Source organism: Eretmochelys imbricata, chromosome 24, assembly GCF_965152235.1.
Source record: "Eretmochelys imbricata isolate rEreImb1 chromosome 24, rEreImb1.hap1, whole genome shotgun sequence".
NCBI lineage: Eukaryota > Metazoa > Chordata > Testudines > Cheloniidae > Eretmochelys > Eretmochelys imbricata.
This window is the reverse complement of record NC_135595.1, coordinates 11,800,567-11,818,627: the sequence shown is the minus strand read 5'-3', so window position 1 is coordinate 11,818,627 and position 18,061 is coordinate 11,800,567. Positions and strand designations below refer to the sequence as shown.

The following is an 18,061-nucleotide window of genomic DNA, read 5'->3' as shown; positions in this document are numbered from 1 at the left end:
TGCAGCAGGGCCTTGGGGCTTTCAGTGACATCCCTTCCCTTGTTTTCTTTGTTTCTAGAGCTGCTGGCCTGCCTGAGAAGTACTGTGCCCAGGTGGAGCGCCGAGCCCTCGTTGGGCCAGCCACCGTGCACTGAGGGTCTCCAAGGCAGCATTGCCTAGCCCAACCTGGCTCCACCGCACAGAAAGGAATAGCAGCCCAGCCTCGCCAGGGGCCTAGATTTTATATTTTGTTAGTTTCTGAGAGTATGTTTTTTGAATAGAGATATTTATGGAGGTGTTGGTGTCCTTCGCTTTACTGTGTCCCCAAACCAACCCCACCAGGGAAGGTGGGAACAGCATCCCCTCTCCAGCTCGACCCAGCTCTATGGGCTGTGGAGAGTGGCTCACCCATGCTCCCCAGGTGAGAGGGACGCATTAGAGGGTACCTCCCCTCTGCTTCCATGGAGGGGCTTATGTCAGGTCCTGGACATGGGTGGTCCAACCACAGGCTTCCTGGGTTACTGTGGGCAAGGTACATGGGCATTTTCTTCACTGTGCTACAGTCCTTAGCTCAGTTACATTGGGCTGCTCAGCCAGCTTGCAGCTTGTGGCCAGAGCCAGACCAGCCAGTCACTGGCAGCAGGGAAAAATCCCGGCTTGATCTGTTCCCATATCCCCATGTCCATCAGTATAGAATGCTAAAGGCTGGAGTTGTGCGCTGATGTCTGAGAAAAGCAAGAGAAACCATACACTCCTGGAAACCCTGCTGGGCCCCTGCCCTCCAGACGGCATCGGCTCCAGACCCCGCTGGGCCCCTGCCCTCCAGATGGCATTGGCTCCGGACCCTGCTGGGCTCCTGCCCTCCGGACGGCATTGGCTCCGGACCCCCAAACAATTCTTTGGACAGAGTTAGATACAGCGCAGGTGGGTCCCTTCCTTGGCTTGACTGTGAATTGATGGCTCTCAGCTCAGTTCCAGGTCCCCTAGCATCAAGCAGCGCTCCCTGGACTTTAATAACCCTTGTCATTAAAGCTGGATGAACAGTATAGCAGCTGCCAGAACACCATCAAGAACTCTCAACAGGTTCATTCTCCCAGTACACCCTGCCCTTGGCTCCCGATTCCCACTTCGATGGCTGATAGTCCCCGCACAGTCCCACCACCCGTCCTGCATGCAGTATTGGCTCTGTAGTGCTGTAGGGATTGGTGCTGAGAGCAGCACTAGAGTTAAAGTTGAAACCGGATTTTCCTTTGCAGTCTAGTTCTGTTCTGCTGTCAGTGTTTTTTGGAGCAAATTCTTGATGTATACTCTGAGAACGACATATTGGAGGGAGTCACATTGCGTGGGGAAATGGACTGGCGCCAAGTGCAGCAACAGCAGAAAATCCCTGAGTATGGATAGATTGCTCCCAGCTGTGCTACACAGGAGTGCCAGGAGCCAGTGTGTCAGGCACAGCTGCGTACCCCACAGAGAGCTTTCTCCAGAAGAATCACTGTCAGAGGGGTTGAGGCAGGAAAATTTGCCTAACTGAAGGCTCCAGGCACCCATATCCCTGGGACAGAAGTTTCTCCAGCTGCTCCTCCCACCTCATACAACAGCATCTGCCTGAACCCCAGAGGTGATAAACCCTTGCTGTTACAGAGAGACTCTGGGCGGGAGGAGGAGGGGGAAAGGAGGAGAGAGAGAGCAAGCAGGGAATGGAAAGATGAGAAAAATCACCGGAGGGTCTTTGATAGAGGGAGGCACAGACTGGCTTACCTCCCTCCTCTGGCTCCTGCAAGTCCAGCTCTGTCCCCATGTCCCAGAACTGCATGGTCCTATACATGGCGTCAGGGGCTGTCAAGGTTCCTTCCCCACTCTGAACTCTAGGGTACAGATGTGGGGACCTGCATGAAAACCCCCTAAGCTTATTCTTACCAGCTTAGGTTAAAAGCTGCCACCACCAAAGTGTTACACAACGAACAGGGGAAGTGCCCACTTGGAAACGTCTCCCCCCCACAGAATATCCCCCCAAGCACTACACCCCCTTTCCTGGGGAAGGCTTGATAAAAATCCTCACCAATTTGCATAGGTGAACACAGACCCAAACCCTTGGATCTTAAGAACAATGAAAAAGCAATCAGATTCTTAAAAGAAGAATTTTAATTAAAGAAAAAGTAAAAGAATCACCTCTGTAAAATCAGGATGGTAAATACCTTACAGGGTAATCAGATTCAAAACATAGAGAATCTCTCTAGGCAAAGTTACAAAAAGACACAAAAACAGGAATATACATTCCATTCAGCACAACTTATTTTATCAGCCATTTAAACAAAACAGAATCTAACGCATATCTAACTAGATTGCTTACTAACTTTCTACAGGAGTTCTGACCTGCATTCCTGCTCTGGTCCCGGCAAAAGCATCACACGGACAGAGAGGACCCTTTTTTTCTCCCCCCCGGCTCCTCATTGGTCATTGGTGCCAGCGAGGTTATCTTAGCTTCTTAACCCTTTACAGGTGAAAGGGTTTTGCCTCTGGCCAGGAGGGATTTAAAGGTGTTTACCCTTCCCTTTATATTTATGACGGGGCGGGCTGAGATCTCAGCTAGTGGGGCTGCCTCTCCCTCTCTGAGTGTATGGCATCGGACATGGAGCTCAGGGCTTGTTCTGCTGAATAATTCAAAGCAGCGTGATGGACCCAACAGATCTGAGAGCGTGTGAATCTCTACAGTGCCTTGCGGGCCTCAATCAGCACAGGGGCCTCAGAGAGGCTGTGTGCCTCTCCTGTGCAGAGGCAGATGGGGACAGATTGGCAAAGGCTAGAGCAGCCTGAGGGCTGCCCTAAGTAATAGGCTTTCTAAGCATTGTGGCAGCAGAGGTTAGCTGGGGTGCAAGACTCCGCAGGCCATGTCTCCTGTCCCTGAACGCTCCCTGTACCAGTGGTTCTGCAGGGGTGGCACAGAGCTGGGAGATCCAATCCTCTTTGCACAGCTTAGCAGGGGCAACGTATCCCCAGAGCGAGAGTGAATCCCCTGCATGGGGGAAGCAGGCCAGGCAATTCTTCCCAGAGCCCAAAATGTCGCAGACCTATCTGTTACAACAGGACAGGGAATAAGGCCCAGCTGACACCCGCACAGAGGAGAGAGTTGAGGTTGTCTGGCCTAGGAGGGCAGGGACTGTGTGTGATAGAAGAGGTGCTGTGGGAAGTCCGTGGCTTTAGAATAGGTTCTGTGGTGCTGGGTGTTGTATCATTGTTCCTTCGGAACTCGAAGTGCTTTTCCAGAAGCATTTACATATGAATAGTCCCAGGCCCCGTACCATCTTGTGACCTCTCACGAGCAGACCCTCCTCAGCAGGAACTGTGCAAGAATTAATTCCTCAGTAGGAGATTCCCTCAACCCTGTACGTTGTCGGAGACGTCAGAGCCAGACGCTCAGAGACGTGTGCACAAAGCGTTCCCAAAGAAACCCAGACGAAACAGCTACCTCCCTGAATAGGCTTAGCCCACTGACTAAGAGCCAGCGCACTAACCTGTTGTACCACAGCCATGGTTTGCGAAGATAATGGGAGGAAGCAGGTGGTGCGAGGCTTGTCGCTGGCTTTTCTCCAGGAGGCTATTGCTGCATCCAGGCGGAGTTTGTAGAGAACTCTGTAAACAGTACAGCTTGGAGAAAATATTTACACCAGGGCTTGGTGTAAACTGGAGGGCGGGGAGGTGGAGGAATGCCAGCTCTTTGAGGGGGATATCTCAGCCAGACCATTAGCAGCACATTACGATAGGGACCATGAGCAGCGGTCCGTATCCCCCCACCCAACCCCAGCTTCAAGTTGCGCAGTGCCGCATCGTGCAGGTGCCTCTCTGGGCTCCACAGCTCAGTTTGGGCTGAGTTTTGCTCTTACAGCAGGGATTCAACCACTTTGTTAATGTGAAAAGTGCGAATAGCCTTCAACATGACAGCACGTGCTCTGAGTGTGGAATGGGTTTTCTGAGAATGTACCACAACATCTGTTAAATAGTTTGAATAAAAACTAATTAAAAAGGGATCCTCTAAGATTTTGAGAACCCTATGTCAGACCTTTTCTGTCTGAGATGATCTGAACAGAATAACTCTAACTCTTCCAACTTCCCAGAATCATAGAATATCAGGGTTGGAAGAGACCTCAGGAGGTCATCAGAGACTTAGGATGCACTGAAATCCTGCACACTGACCATGTTTCCAGCCACGTTTTAGAGGCAATGGCCATTTTTGACATTACTCAGAGTGAAAGTTTCTCCTTCAGCAGAGGCTGGCCTATAGTCTGTCAGAGAATGCCATGAGCTGCCCCATTTCAGAATGGGCTGCCATCTTTTATTGTTCTCAATAGAGCCGAAGCTCCAGGTGCCCTCAGCAGATATGTCCACTGCCTCCATTTGCTGGCTCTTTGCAGGGCTCCTGAATCTGCTTCCGAGCAACACAGGATACTGCTACCATTTTCACTGCTGGAAGCAACAGCAGCTAGGAGCCATTTTGAAAGAGGGCCACTCTTCACAGAAGATCAGGGTTGGAAGGGACCTCAGGAGGTCATCTAGTCCCACCATCTGCTCAAAGCAGGACCAATCCCCAACTAAATCATCCCAGCCAGGGCTTTGTCAAGCCTGAGCTTAAAAACCTCTAAGGATGGAGATCCCACCACCTCCCTAGGTAACGCATTCCAGTGCTTCACCACCCTCCTACTGAAATAGTGTTTCCTAATATCCAACCTAGACCTCCCCCACTGCATCTTGAGACCATTGCTCCTTGTTCTGTCATCTGCCACTTCTGAGAACAGCCGAGCTCCATCCTCTTTGGAACCCCCCTTCGGGTAGTTGAAGGCTGCTATCAAATCCCCCCTCACTCTTCTCTTCTGTAGACTAAATAAACCCAGTTCTCTCAGCCTCTCCTCGTAAGTCATGTGCCATAGCCCCCTCATAATTCATGTTGCCCTCCCCTGGACTCTCTCCAATTTGTCCACATCCTTTCTGTAGTGGGCGGCCCAAAACTGGACGCAATACTCCAGGTGTGGCCTCACCAATGCTGTTTCTTGGAAGCTGATTTCATTTTGCAACCTCTGATGACCTTTGTTAAAAAAATAACAGCAAAAAGTGACCATTTCCTCTAATTATTTATCCTCTAAAACTGATGCAAGGTCAGAAACCTGTGTGCATGTGGATATGTGATTGCATTCAGGGGGTGCGGGAGGGAGAGAGAATCTCCAAAACTTTCTTTAGTGCAGGAATAGCAAGGGCAGCTGGGAATGCTCTACATGTCTCTGCCAGCAGGGACTCCTCCAAGAAATCTGGACTCCAGCCAGGCCTGCCCTTTGCCTGGGAGCAGCAGTGCAGGGGAAGTGTCTGGGAGGGGAGCATGCAGAGCCCTTGGCGATGCACTGCAAGAACGGGCAGGCCTCAGGCTCCTTATCTGTAGCTGAGGTGCATGGAGTCTTCTCTGCCCCAACACACGCCTATGGGCAGAGGCAGATAAAGATTTATTGGGGCCCTGGGCACAAAGAATATTCCCCCCACCCCATTCCCTGCTTCTCCCCTTCTCCCCAAGGCCACGGCACCTGCCCTGGCCAGAAGCAGGGCCATGATAAGAGCTGTCTGGTGCGCCCAGAACCCTCTACCTGCCCAGGGCAGTGTGCCTTGGAGGGTAGGGACATGGGCTGGGGGCTGCTCTCGGGGCCCCTGGCCCCCCCACCCAGGGCAGGTGGAGGATCTGGGGTTCCTCACAGCTGCCCGGGCTCCCTGGGTGGCTCTTACCACAGCCTAAGGCAGTGGTCCCCAATATGCGTCGTATGCCCACTAGGGGGACACGGAGGAACATTTGGGAGGGGTATGGCAAGGCCTGGGTCAGCCCCCATGGGGAGTGGGGAGGGAGCGTGCCCCAGTAACGGTGCCGCTCCTGACCACGGCCCCAGCCACAGCTACAGCCCCACTCCTGGCCCCTGGCTCCCAACCCCCAATCCTGGCTCTGCCGCTACTCCTGGCTCTGGCTCCCAGAGGTATGCAGACTGGGTAAGCGGGGAGGGGGGGCGGGCGGGCACCAAAAAAGTTTGGGAACTACTGGCCTAGGACATATGTCCAATTTTGGCCCCGGTTTGGCCTCTTGCCAACTGATAATCAATTGGCAAGAGCAAATGAGATAAATGCCCAGTTTTGCCAAAAAGGGGATTGGGGGGCCAAGTGGCAGGGCTTGGGGGGGGTGGTGAGCAGTGGGACTTGGGCCAGGCCCACACAGGGAGCAAGGGGGTTGGGCCAGCTCCACTCGGGGGCTGGGGAGGGGCTTGGGCCAGCGCCTCATGTGGGGGCAGGCAAATATGGTCACCCTCCCATAGCCAGGCTCCAGCTTCTGGCCTGGCCAGGGTGTGGGGCCTCGGGGGAAGAGGAGGAGCAGGGGTAGGGGCCAGAGTTCCGGTGCTCTTGCGGGGTGCCCTCCAATTGGCTGGGGCCTTTGGGCAGGTGTCCCATGGGCCCGTGTGGTAATCCGCCACAGCCTAGGGGCGGCAGACAGCGCCACCCGGAAATAGACTGCCGGGCTCCAGGATCGTTCTGGAATCTCCAGGAGTAAAGATTAACCTTTAATTAAAGGTTATGTTGTGTGATGACACCTCCAGGAATACGTCCAACCAGCACTGGCAACCCCAGCCAGAAACAAGCACCATCTCGCGGCAGCAGGCCCAGCCCAGGCGCAAAGTGTGTGTGTGTGTGTGGGGGGGGGGGGGGGGGGGGGGGAGAGGGGGGCGGTCCACCATTATTCCTCAGACTGGCCTCTAGGGTGAACACCACTTCTTGCTTCACTCGTGTGTGCCCCCAGAGTGCACACACTGTGTTCTCAGCCCTATGCACCCCCCCCTTTATCATCCATATAGCCAGCCCTGCTCCCAAGGGAGCCCCTTGTCCCCCTACTTTCTGGCCTGCAGGTCCCCCTGGGCGGGGTCCGTTCCCACACTGCTGCCTCACAGGGACTCTCTCGCAGCTCTTGCCTGGGCTGTTTGCCCTGTGAGCCACACTTAGGCTGCAAGTTCCACCCCCAGCCCCATTAAGTGTACCCTGCGCCTGCCCCATTCCCAGGCTGTAACACCAGGGGTGCAACAGCTGATTCTCAGGTCCTGCCTTGTGGGGAGCTGCCAGCCCATGCTACTCAGAACCCCTTTAGGCCCCTCTGTTCATCCATTCAGCTGCAGGGCCCCCAGTCTCTGCTCCCCACAGGCTCTGTGCCTGGCCTGCTGGCCAGCCAGCCTGTGTCCTACTGCCACAGCTCCAGTCCTCTCCTGCTGCTGGGGCCCAGAGAACCCCTTCCTTAGTCTTATCCTCCTGCAGCCCAGGAGAGCCGTGGGTCTGCTCCCCCACGCCTGCTGACCTGCCCATGGGGAAGGGAGAAAAGCAGTGAATCTGCTGCTCAGCAGGTTGCTCTGAGTAATTGCTGCCTTTCTCTGAAAAAAGAAAAGGAGTCCTTGTGGCACCTTAGAGACTAACCAATTTATTTGAGCATGAGCTTTCGTGAGCTACAGCTCACTTCATCAGATGCATACCGTGGAAACTGCAGCAGACTTTATATATACGCAGAGAATATGAAACAATACCTCCTCCCACCCCACTGTCCTGCTGGTAATAGCTTATCTAAAGTGAGCATCAGGTTAGGCCATTTCCAGCACAAATCCAGGTTTTCTCACCCTCCACCCCCCCACACAAATTCACTCTCCTGCTGGTGATAGCCCATCCAAAGTGACAACTCTTTACACAATGTGCATGATAATAAAGTTAGGCCATTTCCTGCACAAATCCAGGTTCTTTCACTCCCTCACCCCCCTCCAAAAACCCACCCCCATACACACACAGACTCACTCTCCTGCTGGTAATAGCTCATCCAAACTGACCACTCTCCAAGTTTAAAACCAAGTTAAACCAGAACATCTGGGGGGGGGAGTGTAGGAAAAAACAAGAGGAAATAGGCTACTTTGCATAATGACTTAGCCACTCCCAGTCTCTATTTAAGCCTAAATTAATAGTATCCAATTTGCAAATGAATTCCAATTCAGCAGTTTCTCGCTGGAGTCTGGATTTGAAGTTTCTTTGTTTTAAGATAGCGACCTTCATGTCTGTGATTGCGTGACTAGAGAGATTGAAGTGTTCTCCGACTGGTTTATGAATGTTATAATTCTTGAGCCTTTCTCTGGTGCTCCTCAGGCACCTGTCACGCTGGTGCCAATTCTCTGCACCCAGCCCAGCCAATTATACCAGTGCACTGGCTGCAGCGTCCCCACTCTGAGTCAACAGCTTTTCGTACCCACTCCAGCTCCCTTTGTCCTGGAACGGGATCCAGCAGCTCAGTGAAGGGACGCTCCCGGCTGGAATGAGAGGGCTCTGCCAGCCAAGGTCCCAAGGACAGTGCTGAGCTGGGGGAATACTGCTGCTGTCTGTGGGTGAGAACGGACCCAAGGGACAAAGATGCTGAATCTTGATTTAGGGTCTACAGGGACGCTGAGCTACTGGGTCCAGCCAGCCTAAAGGACGCTGCGCCTCTCTGCAGATCCCATGACATGGGACATGTTGCCGAGTGGTGCAAAGAGGGGGTTGGGCCCCAAGGCTCTGGGGTTCTAGTCTTGTCTCTGCCACTGAGCTTAGATTTATTTATCAATGTGCTTGCAGGTGACAGGAGATGAAGACATAGGCAAGCTCTGAGGTTCCCATCAGAGCCTCAGGAGAGGAGACGCACAGCCTCCCAGTCCTCTGCCGCTACCAGCGCCTAGCACAGTCCAGCACTCGGCCTCATAAGCTCTACGGCAGTGGTCCCCAAATTGTGGGGCATGCCCCTATGGGAGCATGGAGGAAAGTTTGTGGGGCATAGGGAGGCTTGGGCCAGGGTTGCGGAGGAAGCACCACCCAGCCCAGCTCTGCTCCGGTCTCTCCCTCAGCCACGTCTCTGCTCTCTGCGCCGCCCCAGCCCCGCCCTGCCTTGCCCCGCCCAGCCCCCAGCCGCAGCTCTACTCCTGGCCCCAGACCCACCCACAGCTATGGCTCCAGCCTCAGCCCCCTTACCCCTGTCTGCACACCCCCCAGCCCCCAGAAGTGCAGCCCTACTCCTGGCCGCCCGGCTCCTGGGGGGCACAGGAGGCATGACATAAAAAGTTTGGGGACCACTGCTCTACGGTAACACAAACAAATAACTAATAACTGAGCTGTGCCTGGCTCTGGAGCACCTTGGGTCATAGAGGTCTGGGTCCCCAGGCCCGGCTGCAAGGCCCTGGGGGATTTCTTTGTGTCTGCTGCTGCTGGGGGGCTCCATGGGGGGTTCTGGTGAGGGCAGGAGGCCAGGACAGATTGTTGCTGAGCTCAGGATCCAGAAGCCACTCAGCCTTGTGGTGCAACAAGGAAGAACGCTGTGATGAGATTTTGTCAGCGGCCCCCCAGAGAGTGAAGCCCCATGAGCGTGAGCCTTGTGGAGGGGTGTGGAGCAGAGGAGCTGCCAGGGCATCCAAGCTGGGCACGGCATTCCTCCCAACAGTCATTCTGGCTTCCCCACCTGACACTTCTCTTCAAACCAGATCTAGTCTGGGCTGGATAAATCACAGACACTGCAGAGCGTGTGGCTGGCTCAGAGCCTTCGCGTGGATCCACCCCTCTAAGGGTTAAATCAGAAGACTGAGCTCGGTGCAGCAGATGACCCAGCGGAGTGTTAATAATCAGGCTGTGGCTGAGTCTGGCTGGAGGAGCAGGCCGGGCAGCACTGAAGAGGCTGGTTCCGCATCACTCACAAATGGGCGTGGGGCCCATCTGGGAAACCACAGACCCAGGCTGTGCCCAGTGCCCAGGGCAGATGCTTTTACTGAGCAGGAGCTAGGTCTCAGTGCCTGAGCGGGCAGCGGGAGCTGACAAGGCAGGTGGATGGTGCTGCCATGGCCTGGATTGGCAGGGGCTGGAATTCAGGGCCTGTGAGTTAATGCCCAGCTGCAGGGTATCAGGGCTGGAGCCAAATCCTTGGATTCGGTGCCCCTGCTGGGGGCAATTCTGCACCAGATGCAGGAGGTTTTTACTGGATCGATACACAAACAAAAGCTGTGCCCGGGTGGTTTATCTTGCGATTCAGATGAGGTCAATTTATTTCCCCACACGCTCAGCTTTCGAGATGCCAAGGATCTTTGTATCCCAGCCTCAGAACTGCAGCGTGGAAACAGGAGCAAGGCGAAGCTGGGGATGCGGCTTGGTAGTTGGGAAGGGACCCTTGTGGGGTTGGTCCCCAGAGGAGCAGGTTAGGATTGGGGGATAAGCACGCTAGCTGGATGTTGCTGCTAAAATGTTCAGCTGTGAAGCAGTTAACTGTCATTTAAATTATCCGTAGGTTTCAGAGACAACCCCCCACTTCAATGAACAGGCTGTTTTCACCTCTTTTGTTTCAGGCTCTCTGCAGGCTCAGGCTGTCCCTGCTGCTTGGTCTCATTCTGCTCACATTTCTAGGGGGGTTTTGTGACCAGGAGGGCTGGCATTATTGTAGAGGAGCTGAGAGTCCAGGGCAGGGAGGGTTCTGTGATTAACCACACAGCTACAGCATGGCAGACACCACAGCCCCTGATCAATGCCGGACTCTCACTAACCCCAGTACTGCACTCAGAGGGTTAAATGACAGGCATTCTTAGCCTAGGGTTAGGTCAGCCCTGCTCACCCCCCGCCCCAGGCAGCACTGTTGTCCTAGCCCAGAAACAGGGTGGAAGCAAAATGAGGGGCAAGGGGGCTCTCAGGACTCCAGTGGGGCCCATCATGGAGGGAAGCTGCTGAAGCTGAGGGTGGCTGCAGAGATGAGATGCATTAACAATGAGATGCAAGCCATCTTGGAAGGCCATGGGAGGGGGGCTGGAGGGCTGCACTCAGCCGCAGGACCAGGCTTTGGTGGCTGTCGGGTGAATTCTGCAATGCTTAAATAAACTGATGTGGGCATTAAATACAAGCGCCCTGAGCCTTAACAAGGAGACGCCAAGGCCATGGAGGCACTAACTACGCTGCATGGGTGTGCTCGGAACATCAGCACATGTGGGGCCACCTGAGTCAGGCCCTGAGCACCAAGCACAAGACTGTAATTAACAAGCAAATTGCACCCATAGGCTTAGGTGTAGTTTGACTTCTCTATTGGGGGCATGGGGGTGGGAGGGAAGGGCTTTAATCATACATATAGATCTACCGATTGTTCGTGGTACAATTGTTAGTGGTAGTTAAATTACAGTGTACCCAAAATCACAAATACAGTTTACATTCATTATTTAATCACCCTTTTTTTATTTTAACTTAATTATTTGCCATGTTTACCAGCTACCACTTAAAAAATCAGCATTTGCTTAAACACAAATTATTGAATAAACAGAACCGAGCACTTTCATGTAACTATGACTCATAACTTCCTGGTTTGAGAGTTACATAAAGATTGTCTTAATATAGAAATACTGTATTTATCTTAATGTAGAAGCAATCGTCTTTCCCTACGGTTAGCTTTTCTCGGTTTTAGCTAAAGTAAAATAATTTGATGGCTCTAAATTAAAACAGAGTAATATTTTACTCAAATTAAAACTTTCATAGGCCACAGAGTCACTTTTCCACAGGTGTTTTGCATCATCCTATAGCATCTAATAGAAAATTATAACTATGCTGTAGCTTTTTAGAGTAATTTCTCAAGATGCTTGATCCAATTCCCATTGAAGTCAATAGGAGTCTCTGGTGAGGTCTACACTACACACACTGTGGTAACATGTTACTGAGGGGTGTGCCAAATTCATCCCCTGATCGATGTAGTTATAGCGAACCTAACCCCCCGGGTAGACAGAGCTATGTTGGTAGGAGGGCTTCTCTCTCCCATCGGCTTAAAGCATCCTCCCCAGACGTGCTACAGCAGTGCAGCCAGGGCTGGCCCTAGGGGTGGGTGGGCTAGGCCCCTGCCCAGGGTGGATAGCCAAGAGGGCACAGTGCTGGTAAATCCCACCCACTTGACCTGCCGATAGCGGGGCTTAGAGGCAGCCAGCCGGGCATGGCAGCGTCTGGAGAGGGTGGACGGACTGAGCTGCGGGGGGAGGGGGGAAGAAGGGGGGGCAGCTGGAGCAGCCAGGTAACTGCTCTGAAGTGGGGGTGCCCCTCCTCCCCGCTGCCGTGCTCCACTGAGTCTGCAGCAACCGCTGCTCCTGCCTCCCCCTCTGCCCCCACCCATGGAGCCGCCCTGGCCAAGCTCAGGACCTGGAGCGTGGCTCCTGTGTGCTGGAGAGGAGGCTTGCTGATGTCAGGCTGTCCCCCTGCCCCGAACCCGTGTACCCAGTCTCTGCTGAGCTGGGGTGGGGGTGAGGGGGAGCCTGTCTGTGCTGGTGCCTCCATATCTGGAGTGGGAGCTGGCACTGCTGTTCAGGCTCCTAGTGGTCTTCTTAAACAGACAGCGCACTGACACACTCGGCACACACACACACTCCCCCAATACACACACTGTCTCTCTCACACACACACTCCTCCCAACACACACACACACACAGACTCCCAACACACTAGGGTGACCACACATCTGAGCACCCCCGCCCACGTGTGGCTGGCCCGAGCCGCTCACCTGAGCCTCCGTCCCTGCGCCAGGTGCAGGCGGGATTCGGGTGAGTAGCAACACACATGGTGACCATATTTCCCAAAGGCTGGGAATGGCACTGCTGCTCACGCGAGTCCTGCCTCCCCCCTGCGCAGGGCTGGCATCGCCGCTCGCCCCCACTCACGCTCCTCTGCACCCCACCTTTTTTGACAAAAGTGACTTTCAGTCAGGGCATTTCTCCTGTTTGCTCTTTCCAACTGATCAAATTGTCAAGAGCAAATGGGACAAATGACTTTTTCCAAAAAAGCACTGTCCTGGCCAAAATGAGACATATGGTCACCCTACAACATACAATACACACCCCCCCCCAACACTCCCCCGGCCCGCAAACGCTCAGAGAGGGATGCCTGGCCAGCACCAGCCGCCAGTGCTGAATTTGTGGGGGGGGCTCAGCCCCGGCATCTCTTCCAATACAAATTAAGCACTGGGGGGAGGCAGTGGGGCCTGGAGGTGATGGGGGGGAACTGTGGGGATCAGGGGCAATGGGGGAGAGCTCTGAGGGTCAGGGACAATGGGGGGTGGTGTGCCTGCGGGGGTCAGGAGCGCCAAAATACAAGTGTGCCTACGGCACCATTTTCATGAAGGTCAGCCCTGGGCACAACTACATCAGTGCAGCTGCGCTGATGTAATTTTCAAGTGTGGACCTGCCCTTTGACGTCTAGCTTTTTCTAGGGGTGTTAGAAGAGGCCACAGAGCCCCACGATGTTGCTAAAGACACCTGTTGGTTCCACCTCTATTGATGCAGTTGAATTCAGCTTTCAGTTTGTTCCCCAAACTCCAGGCAAGCATGCGGGAGGGGAAGAAAAGGGAAAGCAACATCAACAAAACAAGATTTGTACAGCCCACTCCAAACTGAGATCTCCGTCTTGCACATAAGTTCCCCGTTTCTCACCCTTTGCATGAAGCAGATCTGCCTGCACCGCTTGCCACAGAGTTAATTGCATTTTTAATAAACACTTTGTATTTATTAACCATACTAAACTGAAATTAAATCCTCATATGACGTATCAAAATATGTCTTTCAGAAAGACTGGTAGCTCCGATTTTCTCTTTTCCTATGTCACCTTTTTAGAAAGAAATACGCTCTGTTCCCCCAAAATGGGAGGGCTAATGTCTTTTGCACATATCAAACAAACCCATTGCTAAAGTCTGTCCCCAGCCCCTCCACACCAGGTGCACCAAGATAGCAAGTGAGAGGGACAGAGTCTCACAGGAATGCCCAGCCCTGCCCCGCAATCCAGGTGTGGGACAGGCAGTGTCCAAGCCTCAGCCTGGCAGTGTCCAAGGGTGGAGGGGATCAGTGTGGGGGAATGCAGGTGCGGGGTAAGAGGGTTCTGTGTGGGGCAATCTTGGTGTGAGTGGCTGTCACGGAGTGTGGAGGAGCCAGGACCCGGCACCCCCCACTTCCTAAGGTTCACGGAGACTCTCAGCCAGCCAGTAAAACAGAAGGTTTATTAGACAACAGGAACACATTCTAAAACAGAGCTTGTAGGTACAGAGAACAGGACCCCTTAGTCAGGTCCATCTTGGAGGGTAGGGAGCCCAGACCCCGGTTCTGGGCCTCTCTCCATTTCCCTGGCCAGCCAAACTGAAGCCCCCTCCAGCCCCTCCTCTGGCCTTTGTCTCTCCCCGGGCCAGGACACCACCTGATCTCTTTGTTCTCCAAAACCTTCAGTTGTTGGAGAACAAACAGGGGAGGGGCCTAGGCTAGGAGACAGGGTGTCGGCCATTCTCTGTGCAGACAGCATCACACCTGCCTAGAGCTCTGCAACTATCACACACCCTTATCCCACCACCTTATACTTAAGATACTTAAGAAATGCATAGGAGAAACTGAGGCACCCACACAGTATTCAGAGAAAACATTAAGAACATCCCCACTTCGTCAAAGTGGCTCAGTGCGGGGTCCGGATGCAGGGGGAATTTGAATGCATAGAGGCTCATTGTAGGGTTCTGGGTGCAGAAGGAATAGGACTCTGCAGGGGGTGGGTCCAGGTGAAGGTGGGTGGGGCTCAGTGGGGGAGGGGTCTGGGTGCACAGAGGTAGGGCAGATGGAGCGGGGGGAGTGGGTCCCCATACAGTGACCCCTCCCCACCGCAGCTGAGAAGTGATGGGGACAGGAAGTTGGGGAGAGGTGCAGAGCTTCCTGCAGCCGGGGGTGGTTCTGACTGGCCCCAGTGGCTCCCAGCAGGGGCAGTCCAGTCATCCTCTCCCCCACACCCCCAGCCGGGACTAACAACTGACAGCTCACCTGGGTTGGGAAGCAGCTTAGGCGCCTGGCTATCCTCGGTGAAAATAGCCACAGCCCAGTTGGGGAAAGTGACCAGCAGGCACAGAGCTTCCGGCATCACTGCTCCCCCCACCCGAAAGTTCCAGAGCTAAGGGAGAAAACTGGGCGCCCCTCCATGCGTCACCTCTGCCTCCTATTCAATTTGGGGGGGCAAGGCCCTCCCATACCCCCCAATCTCCACCCATGCCCATAGGACTGAACCTCACTTTACTGCTTCCTTTGCCCCTCGTGCCTCCCACTGTCCTTGCCCCTGCTAGTAACACGGCCACTCCCTAGGCAGCCCAGCTCTCTGGCAGAGGCCAGTTCTCCTGGCGCCGTCTTGGGATTGAGTGACACTTGGGCTGGGCTGGTCAGACCTGGGCAAACCAGTTACAAAGCTGTCACTCACAAAGGGACTAAGCAGTGTTTAATTTGTGCTAGGGCTTGCCAAGGTTGAGCCCCGACACCTCTAAGCTTGACAGTTCACAGTCCCGGCACCTCTGGGCCTGGCAGTTCACAGCCCCAGCACCTCTGGGCCTGGCAGTTCACAGCCCCTGCACCTCTGGGCTTGGCAGTTCACAGCCCCGGCACCTCTGGGCCTGGCAGTTCACAGCCCCGGCACCTCTGGGCCTGGCAGTTCACAGCCCCGGCACCTCTGGGCCTGGCAGTTCACAGCCCCGGCACCCCTGGGCCTGGCAGTTCACAGCCCCGGCACCCCTGGGCCTGGCAGTTCACAGCCCCGGCACCTCTGGGCTGGGCAGTTCACAGCCCCGGCACCTCTGGGCTTGGCAGTCCATAGCCCCGGCACCTCTGGGCCTGGCAGTTCACAGCCCCGGCACCTCTGGGCCTGGCAGTTCACAGCCCCGGCACCTCTGGGCCTGGCAGTTCACAGCCCCGGCACCTCTGGGCCTGGCAGTTCACAGCCCCGGCACCTCTGGGCCTGGCAGTTCACAGCCCCGGCACCTCTGGGCTTGCCACATCAGGCATGAAAGTAAAAATGTTGCTTGAGCCCTGGCACCTCTTTCCTTACACATTAAGCACTGAGACTGAGGCTCCTAAAGATGCAGACAGGCACCTAAGACTAGGTTCACAAAGGGGATTAGGCACCTACCTGCCACATTAAGTGCCTACGTCCAACGTTTAGGCACCTCTGACATCCTTAAGACCAGCACTCAGTGGCTACCTAACCCTGAAGGTGTCTAAGTCCCCCCGTGCCTAAGTTCCTGCTGGTTGGCATAGGCAAAGTTCTGATGCGGCCCCCTGTAAACAAGCAGTGCAGACCCCTTGCTCGTGCCTAAGACCCAGTGGGATTCTCAGGCCAGGCATTCCTCCGCCTAGCTCCCCTGCGCACAAGAGACAGCTGGGGTGACCAGGTCCAGCATTTTTCAGTCTTGGGTGTGCACGTGTGTGTCTCCAGAGAACCCAAAGGCCTGGGGGTTCGAGTGCTCACCAGGGTTGTGGCCGATACAGCTTCAAATCCCTGCACTACCTGAGTTGGAGCAGGGATTTAAACCTGGCTCTCCCACACCCCGGAGTGCCCTGACCTAGCAAGGAAAGTCCTTCTCTCTCTGGCCCAGTGAGTAGTGAACTGCGCACAAAGTGGAACTGCTCCAACAAGAGTGATGGAGAGTGTCAGTGACCAGGACCAGGGCAGTGGTTAGAGCAGGTGTCAGTAGCCAGGAGTCAGAGCCAAGGGTCAAAGCCAGAGTCTGAAGTCAGGAATCGGAGCCAAGGCTCAGAACCAGGCTACCTGGAGCGAGACAAGATAAGGGCAGGGTTGGGTCCAAGGCAGAAGCAGGGTTGGAACAAGGCTGGGAAACAAGCAGGCACAGAAGCTATCACAGCTGTGGGCAAGTGCTTTGAGCAGCCACTGAACTGCTGCTGCTGTTGGGCTTAGGAGCCAGTCTGCAGACCCTTCCAACCAATCAGGCAGTATAGCCAGTTAGGTAGCTTGTTACAGGCCATCTGTGCTCAGTGGCCTGGCTCTGCTGCGGCCCTGATTCCTCCCCACCCCTCGAAGGTGCCTCTAGGGGCCTTGGGGCCTGATTTCTCAGGATACTTCCAATGGAACTTTTGCAATAGGTCTAGAGCGTGGATGTTGTCTACCAGTTCCCAAGACCACTCGTCTGTACTGTCGCCTTCCCAGTCCATCAAGTATTGGAGCCTTCCCCTAACTTGCTGAAAGTCAAGAATTCAGTGGACCAAGTTCTCCTCCTCCAATAGAACCATAGAATATCAGGATTGGAAGGGACCTCAGGAGGTCATCTAGTCCAACCCCCTGCTCAAAGCAGGACCAATCCCCAACTAAATCTTCGATCAACCCGCTGTTTGCAGGAAGAGCCAAGTCATCTCCTGTGCAGTAGGAACAGCATGGCACGAGACAAAGTGCCCCTTCTTTGTTGGGAGGTCAACGACAACCAGGCTTGGCAAGTGACCACAGGAGTATAGCTGTTCTACAATGAAGCCCTTTGAGATCATAGACCCAAGCTGTGGAGGTGTGGGCAGGGGCTGATTGTGAGTTCTTGGTACTGGTGCAGACATCACAGGACCTTATAGAATCCTTCATGTAAACTAGTAGGCCTGGCCACCAGCAGCACCTGGAGATCAGATTCCTGTTCTTACAATGGCCCAGGAGTGGCCAATTGTGGGATGGTGTCAATACCTGAAGCCTACATTCTTCCTGGAGTAGCATCCCTATGGCTGCTCCACTTCAGGTGCATGCACCTCTCGAGCCCTTGATCAGAGACTTTCAGTTTGCAGCATCCATTTGGCACATGCATGCATCCTCCTTGTGCTGGACACCCAGGCTATCTAGGGGTGCATGGGTGAATCGCCCTCAATTGTCTTGGCCTGAGATGGAGCCTTAGTGTGTCCGCCTTGAGCGTGCCTCGGCTTTTAAACCGCTCTTAGAATACTTAGGTAGTTCATAGGCGCCAACTCCGTGGGTGCTCCAGGGCTAGAGCACACATGGAAAAAAATTAGCTGGTGCTTAGCACCCACCAATAGTCAGCTCCCCTCACCCCCACAGCGCCTCTCATCTGCCTGCAGCCCCACTGATCAACCTCTCCCCCTCTCTCCCAGTGCCTCCCGCCTGTCGCAATCAGCTGTTCCGTGGCATGCAGGAGGCACTGGGAGGAGAGGCGGAAGGGAGGAGCAGGACAGGTCGTGCTCGGGGGGGGGAGGGGGTGGAACTCGGTGGGAAGAGACGG

At 54.5% G+C, this 18,061-nt stretch overlaps 1 protein-coding gene across 1 annotated transcript in view; it reads left to right on the top strand.

The window, feature by feature from the left end:
- The window catches only part of CFAP45 (cilia and flagella associated protein 45), a 35,107-nt gene extending 34,896 nt beyond the window's left edge, over positions 1-211 (top strand). The window contains exon 12 of the mRNA XM_077841025.1: positions 59-211. Within this exon, the coding sequence (XP_077697151.1) occupies positions 59-134 (76 nt within the window). The 3' untranslated portion in view covers positions 135-211. The remainder of the gene's footprint in view (positions 1-58) is intronic.
- The last annotated feature ends 17,850 nt before the right edge of the window (positions 212-18,061 follow it).